General features: G+C 42.3%; 2 protein-coding genes across 2 annotated transcripts in view; both read left to right on the top strand.

The window, feature by feature from the left end:
• The window catches only part of LOC132765693 (uncharacterized), a 100174-nt gene extending 95670 nt beyond the window's left edge, over positions 1–4504 (top strand). Inside the window, exons 36-37 of the mRNA XM_067464751.1 lie at positions 2618–2667; positions 4207–4504. Of these exons, the coding sequence (XP_067320852.1) occupies positions 2618–2667; positions 4207–4386 (230 nt within the window). The 3' untranslated portion in view covers positions 4387–4504. The remainder of the gene's footprint in view (positions 1–2617; positions 2668–4206) is intronic.
• Positions 4505–10127: 5623 nt separating this feature from the next.
• Positions 10128–18741, top strand: part of CFB (complement factor B) — a 33263-nt gene continuing 24649 nt past the window's right edge. The window contains exons 1-2 of the mRNA XM_067465205.1: positions 10128–10223; positions 17448–17657. Coding sequence (XP_067321306.1) covers positions 10166–10223; positions 17448–17657 — 268 coding nt within the window. The 5' untranslated portion in view covers positions 10128–10165. The remainder of the gene's footprint in view (positions 10224–17447; positions 17658–18741) is intronic.

Genomic DNA, 18741 nt, shown 5'->3' with positions numbered 1-18741 from the left:
TAACATTATTTTTGTTGCTTCTTCATAACTGTAATTGTGCTACTGTTATGAATCCTAATGTAAGTATCAGATATGCAGGGTGTATTTTCATTCACTGGACCAAATTTGGCAGAAATAACTGATAGACCCAAATTTGAATACTGGTGGGGTTGGGGGGATTAATTTTGCCATTTGGTAGTTGTAGTTGCTTGAGTTGCCTGAGAGCTTAGAGGGGCGGTATACAAATCTATATAAATAAAAATGTAATGTTCGTTTGTGGGATTACCAGAACTCAAAACCCACTGGACGAATTGACACCAAATTTGGACACAAGACACCTAACAACCCAATGTATGTCCTTCACTCAAAAAAATGATTTTGTCATTTGAGAGCTGTAGTTGCTGGGATTTATAGTTTACCTACAATCAAAGAGCATTCTGAACCCCACCGACGAAGGAATTGAACCAAACTTGGCACACAGGACTCCCATGACCAACAGAAAATACTGGAAGGGTTTGGTGGGCAGTGTGCTTTGGTTTTGGAGTTGTAGTTCACCTACATCCAGAGAGCACTGTGGACTCAAACAATGATGGATCTGGACCAAACTCTACAAGAATACTCAATATCCCCAATTATGAACACTGCTGGAGTTTGGGGAAAATAGAATTTTGACATTTGGGAGTTGTAGTTGCTGGGATTTATAGTACAACTACAATCACAGAGCATTCTGAACCCCACCAAGAATAGAATTGGGCCAAACCTCCCACACAGAACCCCCGTGTGGACCACAGCAACACGTGACAGGGGACAGCTAGTATAATAAATAAATAAATAGTTGCTGCGATTTATAGTTCACCTAGATTCAAAGAGTGTTCTGAACTCCACCAAGGATGGAATTGAACCAAACTTGGCACACAGAACTCTCATGACCAACAGAAAATACTGGAAGGGTTTGGTGGGCATTGACCTTGAGTTTTGGAGTTGTAGTTCACCTACATCCAGAGAGCACTGTGGACTCAAACAATGATGGATCTGGACAAATGTGGCACGAATCCTCAATATGCCTAAATGTGAACACTGGTGGAGTTTGGGGAAAATAGACCTTGACATTTGGGAGTTGTTGTGCTGGTCAATGACCAAAATAAATGATTTGATTTGATTTGGGAGTTGTAGTTGCTGGGATTTATAGTTCACCTATAATCAAAGAGCATCCGAACCCTACAGACTATCGAATTGGGCCAAGCTTCCCACACAGAACCCCCATGACCAACAGCAAATACTGTGGTTTTTGGTGACCCCTCTGACACCGCCACATGCCCCCCCCCAGGTGCCCCCCGCCACGTGCCCAACCCCCAGGTTGAGAAACACTCTCCTAGGGCAAGGAAGTTTTATCCTAGAATAAATTGTTTCATCTCTACTTATGTGTAATGATGTGTCCCTGCTTTTAAATCACCTGTCAATTCATAGTGACCCTATGAATTTCTAGAGTTTTCTTAGGCAAGGAGCAGTCTGAGGTGGTTTTGCGAATTTCCTTCTTCTGCTACAGCACTTGGTATTCATATTCATTGGTGGTCTCCCATCCATGTACTAACCTGGCCTGATCACACTTAGTTTCCAAGATCAAACAGAATCTGGAGCCTTTCTAAACAGAAATTCTTAACCCTTGGCCTGTGGACATAATATCTTCACAGGCGTAAATGAATGAATGAGAGGAAGAAAGATAGACATAAGGACAGATAGGCCCTTTCTGCACAACTGAATAAAATCCCACATTATCTGCTTTGGACAGAAATATATGGCGGTGTGGACTCAGATAACCCATTTCAAAGCAGATATTGTGGGATTTTCTGCCTTGATATTCTGGGTTATATGGCTGTGTGGAAGGGCCCACAGATATAGTCTTACCTTGATCTCAGGCTGCATCTACACTATCCTATATCCCAGGATCTAATCCAGATTATCTGCTTTGAACTGGATTATTGAGTCCACACTGCCAAATAATCCACTTCAAAGCAGATAATCTGAATTTTATATGGCAGTGTAGATGGGGCCATATCCGGGATAAGCAGATAATCTGGGATCAGATCCTGGGATATAAAGCAGTGTAGATCCAGACTCAGAAAGCAGAAGTCTTGCCAGGGATAGACGGCGCTGCAATATCTCAAGCTATTCGAAGGTAATGCAAATAATGGTTTGATATCAGTATCTCAACATATTGAGCAATATTTCCCAAACTACTCAAAACTTAGAAATAAAATGGCTTGACCAGAAAAAAAGTTTTCAGCACTTGCTGCTTTGTAGGCAATGAGATAATACAAGTGAATGACGCTGTATGTCCCAGGATTCTATAGCACTGAGCCATGGCATTTAAAATGGTATCAAACTACATGAATGCCTTTATCTGGCTTGTTATTTTAATGTAGCCCTTATTTCATTCTAACCAGTTACTCACACCGAAGTACCACTTCTGTAACGATTGAAATGAGTTAACTATTTAAATCAAATAGTTGCAGAAGTGTTACTTTGGTGTGAGTGACCATACTGAGGATCTGGACATGTCCACATCCCTTTGGATGACTGAGCTTCACATACTAGCCACTGACGCATCATTTAATTCACTTTCTCCTTTTGCTTACAGGTGACTCTGGTGGTCCTCTCATAATTCAGAAAAGGCTGCGTTACATCCAGGTAAGTGGGCGCTTGGTCTGGTCCCAGACTGCCTAGATAGATGCTTTTGTGACCCACATTGATGCCTTAATTAGATCTGGTCTTTATACTGAAGAAGCACACCAATCTCCGCACTGAGGCCCCTTCTACACTGCCATAGAATCGAGGTTATCAAAGCAGATAATCCACATTGTTCAGTCATTTCCAACTCTTTGTGACCTCCCGGACCAGCCCACAGCAGAGCTCCCTGTTGGCCATGGCCAACTCCAGCTCCTTCAAGGTCAAGCCAGTCACTTCAAGGGCAACTTCCATCCATCTTGCCCTTGGTTGGCCCCTCTTCCATTTCCCCCAGCATCATTGTCTTCTCTAAGCGTTCCTGTCTTCTCATTATGCGGCCAAAGTACTTCATCTTTGCCTCCAGTGAGCAGTCAGGCTTTATTTTTTGGAGTATGGATGATTGGATCTTCTTAGTTCAAAGGCGTCTATCTTCCTCCGCTCAGCCTTCCTTATGGTTGAGCTCTCGCATCCATAAGTTACTACAGGGAATACCATTGCCTTAACTATGCGGATCTCCGTTGTCAGTGTGATGTCTCTACTCAACTATTTTATCTCCGTCTATTAGGCTTGTTTGATAAAAAAAAATGGTTCAAAACTTGTTTCGGATGTAAGGGGTGCTGGTGGTTCGATTCAGAAGTCAAATCTGATTTTCACAGAAAAAAATGTTCAAAACTTTTTGAAACTTCAGACTTCCGAATCCTTCCTTAATGGTTTGAAAGTGTTATTTCCTGTTTCATTGGGTGGTCTTTCCTTTGAAAGTAGTTGTTTTACTCCAGAAGGAGGGGGTGGGGGGCAAAGGCAGGACATTCATCCGGTCTGGTTTAAAACACTTCCCAAGCTTGAGACCAGAAGGAAGGGGACAAGAAAGGCAGGAAATCCATCTGGTCTGTTTTTTGTTAGTTTTGGCCAATCATCTCTCTAATCTGTTAAGATTAATAATAATAATAATAATAATAATAATAATAATAATAATAACAACACTTTTTTGGACCCCGCTACCATCTCCTCAAAGGACTCGGTGCGGCTTACATAAGGCCGAGCCCAAACACAACAATACAAGCAATAATAACAACAATACAAGCAATTAAAAAACATAAACAATAAAATACACAACATTATCAATAAGACAACACACAATTAAAAACAGTGGGAAGGCCAAATGTAGAGTTAAAATTGGAAATAATGCTGGGACATGGATGAAAGGTGATACTGGCGTTTGTGGAAGATTGTTTTGAATTCTGCTCCTGTCTTCTGCAGTATTGCCTACCTCCCAACTTGGTATTGTCTGCAAACTTGATGATCATGCCTTCTAACACGCCGGGTTAGAGAAAGTAGATTTGTTCTGTAGGTTTGTCCTTAAGTTGAATTTGTATGTAAGTTGGAGCAGGTACATTTTAAAGTGTAACTCCATTCTCTCGTATCTATCAATCTTAGGATAGCACAAATCCCATTGCCGCTGTAAAGTTTCCCATCTTACCTTTTTTCCTCTTTTTTTTTTTGCAGGTGGGCGTGATCAGCTGGGGCGTTGTCAATGTCTGTAAGAGTAAGAAAATCTCCTGCGACCCTCCAAGAGGTGGCCATGTGAACTCGCCCAGACATGCCAGGGATTTCCACATCAATCTCTTCAAGGTCATGCCATGGCTCAAGGAAAGACTGAGGGACGAGGACCTGGGATTCCTGTAGATCTACCCTTCCCACCACACCTGGGACACTCTGTGTAAATAGAAATTGTGTCTTTGAATCCCTTAGAATGGATTTCAGGCTAGTCATTGTATATTAAATTGCATTTTTTGAAAAGAAAGTTGTGCATTCTCTCATTACTTTCATCTATTCGTCTACAATTCTGTTCAGCAGGAGTTTTGGTGTCACACAAAGAACTGTGTGTTATATTTCACACCATCATTGGGTCCAGAATTCAGCTTTCTCTGAATCTTAGCCTTTCTTGTTTTTCTTCCTGTGTTTCAACATCATATGAATGTACAGAGAAGCCAGAGGAAAAAATAATGTATTTTTAAAAAAATTAGAAACCTTTGATTTCAGTTAAGAATTTGTGAGCTGTGCCGTTCACTTTAATTTTTTTTGTTCCAAAAGCCAATATTATATATTTGAAGCAGGGCAGATTGGCCTAATGCAGCTTGTTAACAACTGAAGATATTCATTACAAGTGGAGGATCCCTTATTTAAAATGCTTGGAACCAAACATGTTCTGTATTTCAGATTTTCTCTTTGTTGACAATTCATTCATTTATTTATAGTATTTATATTCCGCCCTTCTCAGCCTGAAGGGGACTCAGGGCAGATCACAACACACACATCCACAGCAAACATTCAATGCCATTTTTAGACATACAAGACAGACAGATAGAAAGAGGTATTTTGACATTTTTTTCCAACTTTTCACCTGGAGTTTATGCTCGATTCCAGCTGCAGGGGGGAGCCTTTTGATGGCGAGCCTTTTGATCGCATTTTCTCCTTGTTCTTTGATCACTGGCATTTTTGTGGTGTCGTAAAATACCTCACTAATTAGACATTAGGGTGTCTAATTTCTCTAAGCCGTTTTCGAATTGCTTAGGTGGATAGCAAGCTAGGCTTAACAGTCAGGTGCTCAGTTTGGGTTTCGAACTTGCCACCTTCTGGTCAGCAATGATCTATTGCTGGTGGCAATTAACCAGCTGTGCTACAGCTATGCAAATAAGTAATTTGAATATACTTAATGAGATAGCACCCTCCCTGTAGACAACAGACAGGCGCCCTCCCTCATGACATTCCGTAAGAGACTAAAGACGTGGTTCTTTGAGAAGGCGTTTGATTAAGTGCTACGACAATTGGCAATGATGATTGGAACGGAATATGGAAAACGAGATTGGATTGTGATTCTACGATGAGACGTTGCGAATGATTTAGTGTAATTGTAGTATTAATAGTGATGTTATTGTTGTTTGTGTAATTGCCTTATTGTAAATAATAAATAAATATCTTGGAGCCCAAGTCCAAACATGAAATTAATTTATACACAAAACCCGAATGTAATTTTATACACAATAATTTAATAACTTCGTACATGACATAAAGTTTGTGGACACTGCATCCCAACTCCCATCAGCTCAAGTCATGATGTCTAAGGATCAGGAAGGCAGGAGTTGTAGTCCAGCATCTAGAGAGTCACTTACAATGACACAGAGGGCCAAATCCGGACTTCCTTGAGGTGATGTGTAAAGAGATTGTACAAATTCCTTCTCGTGTATAGCCAGTTTGTTTCCCAGGGTGAGTTTGATGAACAATAAAATGGTGAGGCAGAGGGAGCAGTCCACCAGACATCGCAAGACTGTAGATTCGCCAGTTCATCAAGATTCATACAACTTTATAGAATTCATATTTTGAGGGGAATTATTTTTCAATAAGACTTTCATTTTTTAAAAAAAAAACCTTCACCTGAGTGGCATCTATACTATAGAATAAATGCATTCTGACCCTGCCTTAACTACTATGGTTCAATGCCAAAAAATCATGGGAGTTGTCGTTTGGCCAGCCATCAGCACTCTGACTAAGATGGCTAAAGACCTTGTAAAATTGCAAAGCTCTTGATTCCATCGCACTGAGCCATGGCAGCAACATCAAACTGTATTTCCTCAACAGTGTAACTGCAACCCAAGTTATTTACTCTCTCTGCATGTCAGAACTCTATTTTTATTGTTTTTATTGCAAATAAAAAAATGCTCCATAAAGCGAGGAGCTTTCAATAGTCTTAGAGTGATAGTATATGTTTTGTCATGTTACATAAAAAGAGTGGGAACAATATACTTTAGTAAAGTAGGAGATTTCAACAGAGAACATAGTACACATGGAAAGGTAAACTAATAAAAGGAAAAGGGAAAAAGAAAAAAAATGAAACCGGGGGGGGGGGGGGTGCATGGATGAAAAAAACTCCCAGGTTCCCCAAGTTGTGGGGTCTTAATTCTATGCCCATATCATTTTTGTCGTCGGATTTACAGTACAGATCCTTTGAGTTTCTTTTAGGTCATAGTAGTATATTTTCATGTATTATCTTTTTTTACAAAGTCAAGGACTTTCCTCCAATCAGTTCTATGGATGTTTGCTTAGTTAACTGAAATTTTTTGAGTAAGGATGTCCATATTCATCGTGTCTAATACTTTTAGTATCACCTCTAGACCATGGCCAAATAGCCCGAAAAAACCTACAACAATCCAGTGATTCCAGCCATGAAAGCCTTCGACAATACTTTTAGTATCCATTGGTCTGTAGTTGGGATTTCATTTGATTTCCACACTGGCTAGAGTGATTCTCGCTGCCATAGTTAAATAAAAAAAAATGTTGGTGTTTTTGTCCATTGGGAAGTCTGTTATCCCTAAAAGAAAATATTCTGGTTTTATATCAAGTTTCCTTTGTAAGATTAATTCTATTTTTTTATGAATTTGATGCCAACATTTCTTGACTTTCTTACATTTCCACCACATGTGGATATAATCACCTATATGTTCCCCACATTTCCAACATCTGTCTTTTATTTTACCTTTACTGAATCTTGATAATTTTTCTGGTGTCAAATACCATCTAAAGAAAGATTTGTACCAGTTCTCCTTGAGTTTGGTTGAGTATGAGTATTTCAGTTTCTTATTCCATACCTCTTCCCATTCGGACATTGTAATCGAACGATTTATATCTACAGACCATTTTAACATATTTTCTTTCACCTGCTCAGATTCAGTAGACCAAATTAGTAGTTGTGGTATATCTTTCTTATTAGTTTTGTTTCTACTGTAAGCATCTTGTCCCAGAACTCTATTTTTCAGAAGCATCCGTTCGGATGTTTGCACTTTTCTCTACCTGGCAACTTTAAGTTGGACTTTGATAGCAATCAATTGCTTACTTCTGGAGAATCAAATTTCTTGCTCCATTTGCTATTGGAAATTGGATCCCAGCTCCATTGGGACAGACAGTAAGCACACATTGACCTCTCCTTTAATTCTAAACTAACCTTCAATGAACATTTCTCTGCAATGTTGCCTATCCTTTCTCTGGAAGAGCCACGAGGGTTGTCATAATACTATCTGATTTTATTTATTGACTTATTTACTACATTTGTATACTGCCCCTTTCAGCCAGGAAGGCGACTCGAGGCGGTTCACAGTTGGCAATCAATGCCCCACAAAATAAAATACGGTCAAAAACATTACATATAATATAAACCATATAAAAGCAATAAAACAATTAAAACCATAAAGTACATGTCTTCAGCGTCTCATTGCTAAAATCATTTTCGGTCGCATCGTCCAATCGTTCCATAAGTCTCAATTAATCAGTTATACTGTGTCTTCAAATGCCTGCTCAAACAGCTAGGTTTTACCTCTCTTTCGAAATGTTAGGAGGGAGGGGGCCGATCTAATATCCCTAGGGAGGTTGTTCCATAGCTGGGGAGGCCACCGCTGAGAAGGCCCTGTCTCACATTCCCGCCAATCGAATCTGCGAAGAAGGTGGGGCCGAGAGCAGGGCCTCTCCAGACAATCTTAAGTATCTAGATGGTTCATAGGGAGAGATGCATTTGGAGAGATGCAAACTGGGCCAGAACAGTTTAGGGCTTTAAAGGCTAACGCCAGCTCTTTGAATTGTGCCCGGTAGCAAACTGGCTGCCAGTGGAGCTGGGGAAACAGAGGAGTCGTGTGCTCCCTGAGTGCTGCTCCTGTTAACACAGTGGTTCTCAACCTTCCTAATGCCAGGACCCCTTAGTACAGTGCCTCATGTGGTGACCCCCAACCATAACATTATTTTCGTTGCTACTTCAGAACTGTCGTTTTGCTACTGTTATGAATCGTAATGTAAATATCTGATATGCAGGATGGATTTTCATTCATTGGACCAAGTTTGCCCCAAATACCCGATACACCCAAATTTGAATACTGGTGAGGTTGGGGGGATTGATTTTGTCATTTGGGAGTTGTAGTTGCTGAGATTTATAGTTCACCTACAAAGAGTATTCTGAAGTTCACCGACAATGGAATTGAACCAAACTTGGCACACAGAACTCCCATGACTAACAGAAAACACTGGAAGGGTCTGGTGGACATTGACCTTGAATTTTTGGAGTTGTAGTTCACCTACATCCAGAGAGCACTGTGGATTCAAACAATGATGAATCTGGACTAAACTTGGCACAAATACTCAATATCCCCAAATGTGAGCACTGGTGGAGTTTGGGGAAAATAGACATCAGCATTTGGGAGTTGTAGTTCCTGGGATTTATAGTTGACCCACAATGAAATAGCATTCTGAACCTCACCAACGATAGAATTGGACCAAACTTCCCACACAGAACCCCCATGACCAACAGAAAATACTATGTTTTCTGATGGTCTTTGGTGACCCCTCTGACACCCCCTCGCGACCCCCACAGAGGTCACGACCCCCAGGTTGAGAAACACTGTGTTAACAATTTTACCCTGCTAATGTTTCCTCATCTATAGTGTTGTGCCAGGAACCTTCCCATGAGGTCTCCATTGTATATGCCAACACCCTGAGCACCTTTTCTGTATCTAACTGGCACCCATTGTATTAACCCAAGCTGGAATATCATAACCCTTTTCAACCCATAATCTCTTGCCCCACTACATTCCTTTCCAATTGCACTCCACTCCTGGGAGGATCAATAAACAGACTTAAGTCTTCAAAATAATCCAATAATAGTTAAAATTAAATTTCCTGCCATGACTGGAGCCAACCAGCAATGACGGCAGACAAAGTCCCAGAACAATCAGAGAGCAGGTCCTAGTCAACCACATTTTAGACCAATCAGGGCTAGCGGAGCAATGTGCCTTTGTTTTGCTATAAGTATTTCTGTATGCTTGCACTGAGCTATGTCAGTCTTTGAAGCTGCGGACTTGACTGACATCCTTTTTGGCCAAGGAGAACAAAACAGATTTTGCCTTCAATCTGTCTGCGTCTGATCTGGCCTTCTGGATGCTTGACAATCCAGACCCTGAAATCACATAACACTCTGATGCCTAATAAAACAAGGAAATTCAGCTGAATAAATATAGTCTCATTCAAAAATGCAAATACAGAGGGAGGGACAGAGACAATGTTCACAGAGCCCAGCTTGGCAAAATATTGAGCACGTGACCCACTCCTATCCTCTGAGAATTCTCCGAAATGTGCAAATTTCAAAATTCTGGTGTGTCTATTCTAGGGGATTTCCCTGCTTAATTGCCTCCTAGACTATTGGATATTTCTCTCATTTCCTCTCTGCATGGTATCTGCTGGATTCCTGTCCACTTTCAGGCCTACATCCAACTTGCCTTTACCCCTGCCCTGGAGTTGCTTAATCTATATTTATGCCATTTCCCAAAACTCAGCTGTTTCACTTGGGGTGGAGTTACCCAGCAATGAATTTCCAAAGAATACGACTGCCACCACTGAAGTAAAGAGTGTGCCGAAGGAAGAAACTGAAATGCAGCAACTTCACCCTTTTGCCTACATCCTTGTGGCCCTTTTGGCATTTTGGACAGGTAAGCCAACATATCCTAGAAGTAATGGTGGAGCAGCTGGAGAATGCACAGTCCCTAACAAGAATGAGTAAATATTTGAGGGCAAAAATGCTGGAAGAATTAATTCAGAAATATTTGTTTGGATATAGAAGAATCGAAAGGGATGATAAATGCTTGTTGAAGTTCCTAGGTGTGAATGTAAGCATTTGCTGGATGATTTCTGAATGTGTGTGCTTTCAAGTCATCTGTCAACTTATTGCAACCCCTTAGAATTTCATAGGGTTTTCTCAGAAGTTAATTGCTTGTTGTTTTTCTGAAAAAGACTCTACAGCGCTTGGCATTGACAGTGTCCCATCCATGTGCTAATCAAGGTTGACCTTGCTTAACTTGCAAGACCAGATCAACATTTAATATCCTTCAGCCCCCCCCCCCCCCAAATTCTCATGGTGGTTCGCGAAAAGGCCTTACTGGTGCATTATTTAAACTGTTATGTTTATTCATATCATGATCTGATCACCATACTCAATATATCCCATATGCACAACACCACAAATATGATATCATAGGGATCACTGAAACCTGGTGGGATGACTCCTATCGCTGGAATGTAGATATCGAGGGGTATAACCTCTTTCACAGAAACCGAACAAAGGGGAGAGGAGGCGGAGTAGCCTTATATGTCAAAAGCTCTTATGCTGCAGAAGAGATTCAAGACAGCAATCTGGGAAACCAGCTTGAAATCATCTGGATAAGAATCAAGGGAACTGGGACTCAAAAAGATGTCGTTGTAGGCGTCTACTACAGACCCCCAAGCCAGGAGGAAGAACTTGATGAAGTCTTCTGCCAACAGTTGACCAAACAGGCACAGAAAAGAGATGTAGTAGTCATGGGCGATTTCAACTATCCCGATATTTGCTGGAAAACAAACTCGGCCAAGAGTACAAAGTCCAACAAATTCCTTGCTTGCCTTGCAGACAATTTCATGGTCCAGAAGGTAGAAGAGGCAACAAGGGGATTGGCTACTCTTGATCTCATCCTAACAAATGCGGAGGACCTGATCGATGCGGTTGAAGTGGTAGGATCCTTAGGGGCAAGTGACCATGTGCTCCTGCAATTTGAGGTACAAAGGAAGGCCGAAACTAAGACAAGTCAAACCCGCATTTTGGACTTTAGGAGAGCTGATTTCCAAAAAATGAAGGAAACGCTGAGCGGCATTCCGTGGACACAGATACTAAAAGACAAGGGAGTTACGGATGGATGGGAATTTCTCAAGAGTGAAATACTCAAGACGCAATTGCAAACCGTGCCAACAAAGAGAAAAAATAGGACAAGTGCAAAGAAGCCAGAATGGATGTCCAAGGAACTTCTAACTGTGCTAAGACACAAAGGACACATGCACAAGAAGTGGAAAGAGGGAGAAATCACCAAAGAAGAATTCAAACAAATAGCCAACACCTGTAGGGAAAAGGTCCGCAAGGCTAAAGCACAAAATGAGCTCAGGCTTGCCAGGGACATTAAGAACAATAAAAAGGGCTTCTATTCTTATGTCAGTAGAAAAAGGAAAAACAAGGAGGCGATAGGACCTCTTCGCGGAGAAGATGGGGCAATGCTGACAGGGGATAGGGAAAAGGCAGAACTACTTAATGCCTTCTTTGCCTCAGTCTTCTCACAAAAAGAGAGTCTTCAACCTCAGCAAGATGGAGTGGATGAGGGATTGGAGGACATCCAACCCCAAATTGGGAAAGAAGTCGTCCAGGAATACCTGGCCGCTCTTAATGAGTTCAAGTCCCCAGGGCCAGATCAACTACACCCCAGAGTATTGAAGGAACTAGCGGAAGTAATTTCGGAACCATTGGCAACCATCTTTGAGAGTTCTTGGAGAACGGGAGAAGTTCCAGCAGATTGGAGGAGGGCCAATGTGGTCCCAATCTTCAAGAAGGGAAAAAAGGATGACCCAAACAACTACCGTCCGGTCAGCCTCACGTCGATACCGGGCAAGATTTTGGAAAAGATTGTTAAGGAAGCGGTCTGCAAACACTTAGAAACAAATGCAGTCATCGCTAATAGTCAACATGGATTTATCAAAAACAAGTCATGCCAGACTAATCTGATCTCTTTCTTCGATAGAGTTACAAGCTGGGTAGATGCGGGGAATGCCGTGGATGTAGCGTACCTGGATTTCAGTAAGGCCTTCGACAAGGTCCCCCATGACCTTCTGGCAAGGAAACTAGTCCAATGTGGGCTAGGCAAAACTACGGTGAGGTGGATCTGTAATTGGTTAAGTGGACGAACACAGAGAGTGCTCACTAATGCTTCCTCTTCATCTTGGAAAGAAGTGACAAGTGGAGTGCCGCAGGGTTCCGTCCTGGGCCCGGTCCTGTTCAACATCTTTATTAATGACTTAGATGAAGGGCTAGAAGGCATGATCATCAAATTTGCAGATGACACCAAATTGGGAGGGATAGCCAATAGTCCAGAGGACAGGAGCAGAATTCAAAACGATCTTGACAGATTAGAGAGATGGGCCAAAACTAACAAAATGAAGTTCAACAGTGACAAATGCAAGATACTCCACTTTGGCAGAAAAAATGAAATGCAAAGATACAGAATGGGGGACGCCTGGCTCGAGAGCAGTACGTGTGAAAAAGATCTTGGAGTCCTCGTGGACAGCAAGTTAAACATGAGCCAACAATGTGATGTGGCGGCAAAAAAAGCCAATGGGATTTTGGCATGCATCAATAGGAGCATAGTGTCTAGATCTAAGGAAGTAATGCTACCCCTCTATTCTGCTTTAGTTAGACCACATGTGGAATATTGTGTCCAGTTCTGGGCACCACAATTCAAAAGAGATATTGACAAGCTGGAATGTGTCCAGAGGAGGGCGACTAAAATGATCAAGGGTCTGGAGAACAAGCCCTATGAGGAGCGGCTTGGGGAACTGGGCATGTTTAGCCTGAAGAAGAGAAGGCTGAGAGGAGATATGATAGCCATGTATAAATATGTGAGAGGAAGCCACAGGGAGGAGGGAGCAAGCTTGTTTTCTGCTTCCTTGGAGACTAGGACGCGGAACAATGGCTTCAAACTACAAGAGAGGAGATTCCATCTGAACATTAGGAAGAACTTCCTGACTGTGAGAGCCGTTCAGCAGTGGAACTCTCTGCCCCGGAGTGTGGTGGAGGCTCCTTCTTTGGAAGCTTTTAAACAGAGGCTGGATGGCCATCTGTCAGGGGTGATTTGAATGCAATATTCCTGCGTCTTGGCAGGGGGTTGGACTGGATGGCCCATGAGGTCTCTTCCAACTCTTTGATTCTATAATTCTATGATTCTATGATTCTATGCATGGGGGTATTGGGGTAATGATACAAAAGGTTTGCTAGGCTAGACCCTCTTTCACTCAGACTCAGTCGTCCCCCCCCCCGAAACTCAGCCCCCCCAACCCCCCCTTGAAAAAAACTCAGCTCCCCCCCCCCCCCCCCGAATCGAAATCCTGGCTACGGGCCTGATACAGGCTGAGTATCACTTTTCTGAAATGCTTTGGACCAGAAGTGTTTTGAAGGTTGGCATAATTATGTTTGCATATACATACTTAAGAAAATATCTTGGAGACTAAATGTTTTGTATACAATTTATACACATATAGTCTTGTTGTCAAGCCACGACACCCCCAACCCAAAGGTTTATGGACATTAAAGACACCCCAAGCAAAACATATGATTTTCCTTTATTTTAGAAACATTTTCTGCAGCTCCAAAGTTGCAAAATGCCGAAGATGCTAGAAGCTCCGGAATGGTCTTATCCTTTAATAAATGCTATCAACTTGATTATTTGTGTGTAACTTGTATCTTTTATGTACTGTGTACATTCTTAAAGATATAAAATGTATAAATTACATCAAAGAAATGTATCGAAATGTATCTTGAAGGCAGCTATCTTTCTGTGCCCTCAGTTTGCATATTCCCTGGGAACAGAGATCAGGGCCACGATCCCTCGAGTTATTTTTGTTTTTACAGTATTTATTTTCCGCCCTTACCACGCAGGGGACTCAGGGCGGATTATAATGCACATATACATGGCAAACATTCAATGCCATTTAGACATACAACATATTTAGACAGACGCAGAGGCAATTTAACATTCCGGCTTCATGAGGGTATGCTCGATTCCGGCCACAGGGGGAGCTGCCCTTTCACCGTCCACTTGTGACACCGAGTCCTTGATGGAGTACTTCCTCATTCTTGCGCATGCTGCTGGAAGGTTTTATGGTGTCATAAATTAGTTAAATTAGCTTCCCCACATAAAAGGATACTTAAATCTCCTACTTGACAGATGCAACTGTATTTCGGGCTGCATAGGTCACCAGCAAGCTAGACAATTAATGGTTGAGAGCTCACTCCAACACAGGCTGGCTTCGAACTCATGACCTCTCGGTCAGTAATAATTTAATGCAGCTGGCTACTATTTCCCAAATTAGATAATATCAAGATCTTTGTGTATATCTTCTTTAGAAAAGAATGAGTTCAGGATGTTTGCCTATTCAGTTCAGGATGACAGTATGCCATTCCTGTAGAAGAGGTGGTTCAGCAAACATGAATTTGTTAACTTTCTAAATGGGCAGCCAAACCAATTTTCCAATGATCAGGACCAGGGTCATAGCCAGGGGGAGGGGATTAAGGGTTCTAACCCCCCCCCCCCCGGAAACCCGGCTTACTCAATTTAAACAGGTTAACCAAGTTATGAGTATACTAGGTCTCTTTTTTAACCTGACACATTTCAGGGCAGGGTTAAATGTTTAAATCCCCTCCCCCCACTGGCTATGGCCCTGATCAGGACATGTCAATATTGTGCAATCTCTTTCCACTGTATGTGGCGACAGAAAGACGAATTTCAGATTCTTGATTCTGAAATTGATTCAAATGTGTGCAGAAGACTAAATTCTCATCCTACACTGTATCATATAAAAAGAGAGGTTTTTGACTGCAACACTTAAAGACTTCATACTGAATGAAGGCTGCTTGAATTTGCTCACAGCTACTGCAACTGAAGAAATGAAAATGCACACCCTCAGAAACACATGAAGCCCTCTGACGATCAATATTCACCTTTTGGTTAGACATCACGTGGAGTAATACTGTGTCTAGTTCTGGACACCACAATTCAAGGAGGATATTGACAAACTGGAGTGTTTCCAGAGAAGGGAGATCAAAATGATCAAAGATTTAGAAGCCAAGCCCTATGAGGAGTGGCTCAGAGAACTGGGCATGTTTAGTTTGGAAAAGGAAGAGAGGTGACTTGATAGCTATGTTTAAATTTTTCAAAGGCTGTCACAATTCTAGAGACTTCATCACACTACAGAATGAATCTACTTTAATGTATTGTCGAAGCAGGGGCGGCTCGTCCATTACGCGAAGTAAGCGGTCGCAGAACATTTTTTTTTGCCAGGGGCGCAGAGGCGCCTCTGTAAAAGCCCCTCGACCGCCACTTGAGGAGCACCCCTTCAGCTCACAACAGCCCTAGCAGTCCGGGGGGAGCCTCGGCTTTCTTGCCTCGCTGCCGGGCGATCCTCTTCCCAAAGGGGCCGGGCCCTTGAGCCTCGCCTAGCCCCTCTTGTTCTTGCTCCACCCGGCCACCGGGTGCGTGAGCAGAGCCAGCGCTCAATCATTCTCCACATTCGATCCCTTCCCCATGACTGGCTCCCTTTCCCGATCCCCTGGCGCTCCACCCGCCTCCTCTCCTTTCCCCAATCCGCGGGTGGGCCAAGGGGCGGAGCCGCCATGCCTGGCCCGCTTCAGGTCCGGAGGCGTGTCTGAAGACCCCAGCGTGTGCACCAAAAGTGGCCTCTTCTCCTGACTTTCTCTTCAGCCATTGGGACCAAGAGAGAGAGAGAGGGACCTCCGCTCCCTCCTTTGTTTTTGTGCCTACCTTCAGGAAAGGTGGGCATCTCCACCTCTCTCTCTCTCTCTTGGTCCCAATGGCTGAGGAGAAAGTCAGGAGAAGAGGTGACTTTTGGTGCACACGCCGGGGTCTTCAGGCATGCCTCTGGACCCAAAGCGGGCCAGGCAAGGGAGCAAGTGCGGCAAGTGTAGTTACTGGGATGTATAGTTCACCTACAATCAAAGAGCATTCTGAACTCCACCAATGATGGAATTGAACCAAATATGGCACACAGAACTCCCACGACAAACAGAAAATATATATCAATGATTGGTTGGGGGGGGGGGGGCGCCAAAATACTGTTTGCTTACCGTTGAAAATTACCTAGGGCCCCCTCTGTGTCGAAGGCTTTCATGGCTGGAATCACTGGGTTGTTGTAGGTTTTTGGGCTGTATTGCCATGTTCTTGAAGCATTCTTTACTGACGTTTCGCTTGCATCTGTGGCAAGCATCCTCAGAGTTTGCTTGCCACAGATGAAGGCAAAACATCAGAAGAGAATGCTCCTAGAGCATGGCCATATAGCCCAAAAAACCTACAACAAGTCAACGCACTTTAAATCTAGTTGCTGCCTCCTGCAGAAATCCTGGAGTTTGTAGTTTAGTGAGGATGTTAAAGGCTCCTCCCTAAACTACAGACCCCAGAATTCTGCAGGAGGAAGCAACCGGATTTAAAGTGGATTCATTCTCTAGTGTGATGAGGTCCATTCTAGAGCAATGAATTCAAGTTGCAGGAAAAGAGATTTCGCTTAAGCATTGGGAAGAACTTCCCAATGGAAAGAACTGTATAACAGTGGAATATACTGCGTGGGAGTGCAATGAAGTATCCTGGAATTTTTTATACAGAGTCTGTTTGTTTGTCAGGAGTGCTGTGATAGTGTATTCTTGCATGGCATCATCATCATACAATTCATCATAGGCTATCACTCATGGTTGAGTACGATTATCTTCCAAGGGTAGAGTTTTGGTGTTGGGTCCATAAGTGACTGTAGGAACCTATGAACTGGATGGTATTGTGTCTCTTTTAATTTTGTGATTCTATTCTAAGTAGACTTAAACTGTACAGGTTAAGTTGCTAGTTGTACATGGATGACCTTCTTAAAAGAAACCACGTTTTATCTAAAACAGAAGAAAGAGTAACTTGGTGGCAGGTTTGGCGGTGGGTCCTCCAGATGAAATCTGGATTTCATGTGTTTCAAATGTGACAAGAGAGTAGGCACTCCACCTGGAGTAATGTCTACTCTATATAGGACTATGAATGGGCCGTGGCTTGTTGGTTGCAATGTATTTTCAACTTTGTACTATGTTTCCCCCCCAGACCCAACGGATGCTGTTACCTGTGACCCTGAAACAGCCACGATTATAGGTGGCAACTATACTGTGTTGGAAAATGGCTCACTGTTGCTATACAGTTGCCCAATTGGACAGTACCCATACCCTACGGAGTTCCGGCATTGCGGGTTTAATGGGAAGTGGAGCCCCATGCGAAAACCAAATCGCGCCGCCATCCACCAAGCCAAGTGCTACGGTATGAAAAGACACTTGTTGCCTTCTAAATAGAGGGTTCCTGCCTATCATGGTGGCCTGGAAGCAGTATTTCAATTAACTAAGGTTTCAGGGAACCACCAGTTCTCGAAGACTTAGGAGTTCTCAAGCATAATAATAATAATAATAATAATAATAATAATAATAACAATACACTGACAAAATCAAGATCTGTCAACTGCAAAAGGCCACCTTACTTGGATCTGCACGCATCGTTCGAAAATACACCACACAGTCCTAGACACTTGGGAAGTGTTTGACTTGTGATTTTGTGATACGAAATCCAGCATATAGATCTCATTTGCTATGATGTACTGTGCTAATAATAATAATAATAATAATAATAATAATAATAATAATAAAGAAATTTCTTTATTCATGGTTTTTCATTTTCATGGTGGTCTTGTGCCTCAGGTGGCTCCTCAGCCAGTCATTGTAGTGTTGCCCATCTGATGACAACATTGTGAGAAGGATGCAGTTAATCACTAAGGATGCATATATTTCTTAGAGCAATTAACAAATAGCACCAAACATCTAAATTCACAAAATGTTCTGGTATCTGACTCGTTCACTTGCCAAAAATGAAAGGTGGCAGTTTAGAACTTTACCTGTCTTTAGATCAGGCATGGGAAGCTTTTGGTCCTCCGGGTGTTTTGGACTTCAACTCCCACAATTCCTAACACCTTACTGGTCCAAAACACCTGGAGGACCAAAGTCTGCCCATGCCTGCTTTAGATGGTTGTTAAGAAAGCTTAAACAGCTGGATCCATATAGGATGTATGTTGTTTTAGGAGAAACAACCAAGGAAGCAACACTTTTGACAGGTTAGTCCTGGATTCCAGAAAGGTGCAGTAAATCACTAATAATGTATTTTAGGGTTATTAAAAATAGAACAGTATCAATAAATTAACAAATGTTTCAGCTATATGAATTCATAAGCTGCAGAATGTCAAACATGTAGGTTGACTATTGTTGAGGCCTGTGAAGCCTCTGAGGATGGGGATTTTCTGTTTGAGCCTGGTGTTTCTGTGTTGGAAAGCAAAAGTGTTTTTGAGATGATGGGAATG

The sequence above is a fragment of the Anolis sagrei genome, chromosome 2 (genome assembly GCF_037176765.1).
Source record: "Anolis sagrei isolate rAnoSag1 chromosome 2, rAnoSag1.mat, whole genome shotgun sequence".
In the NCBI taxonomy this organism is placed as follows: Eukaryota; Metazoa; Chordata; class Lepidosauria; order Squamata; family Dactyloidae; genus Anolis; species Anolis sagrei.
Note: the sequence above shows the minus strand (reverse complement) of the source record. Positions and strands in the feature narration are given on the sequence as shown.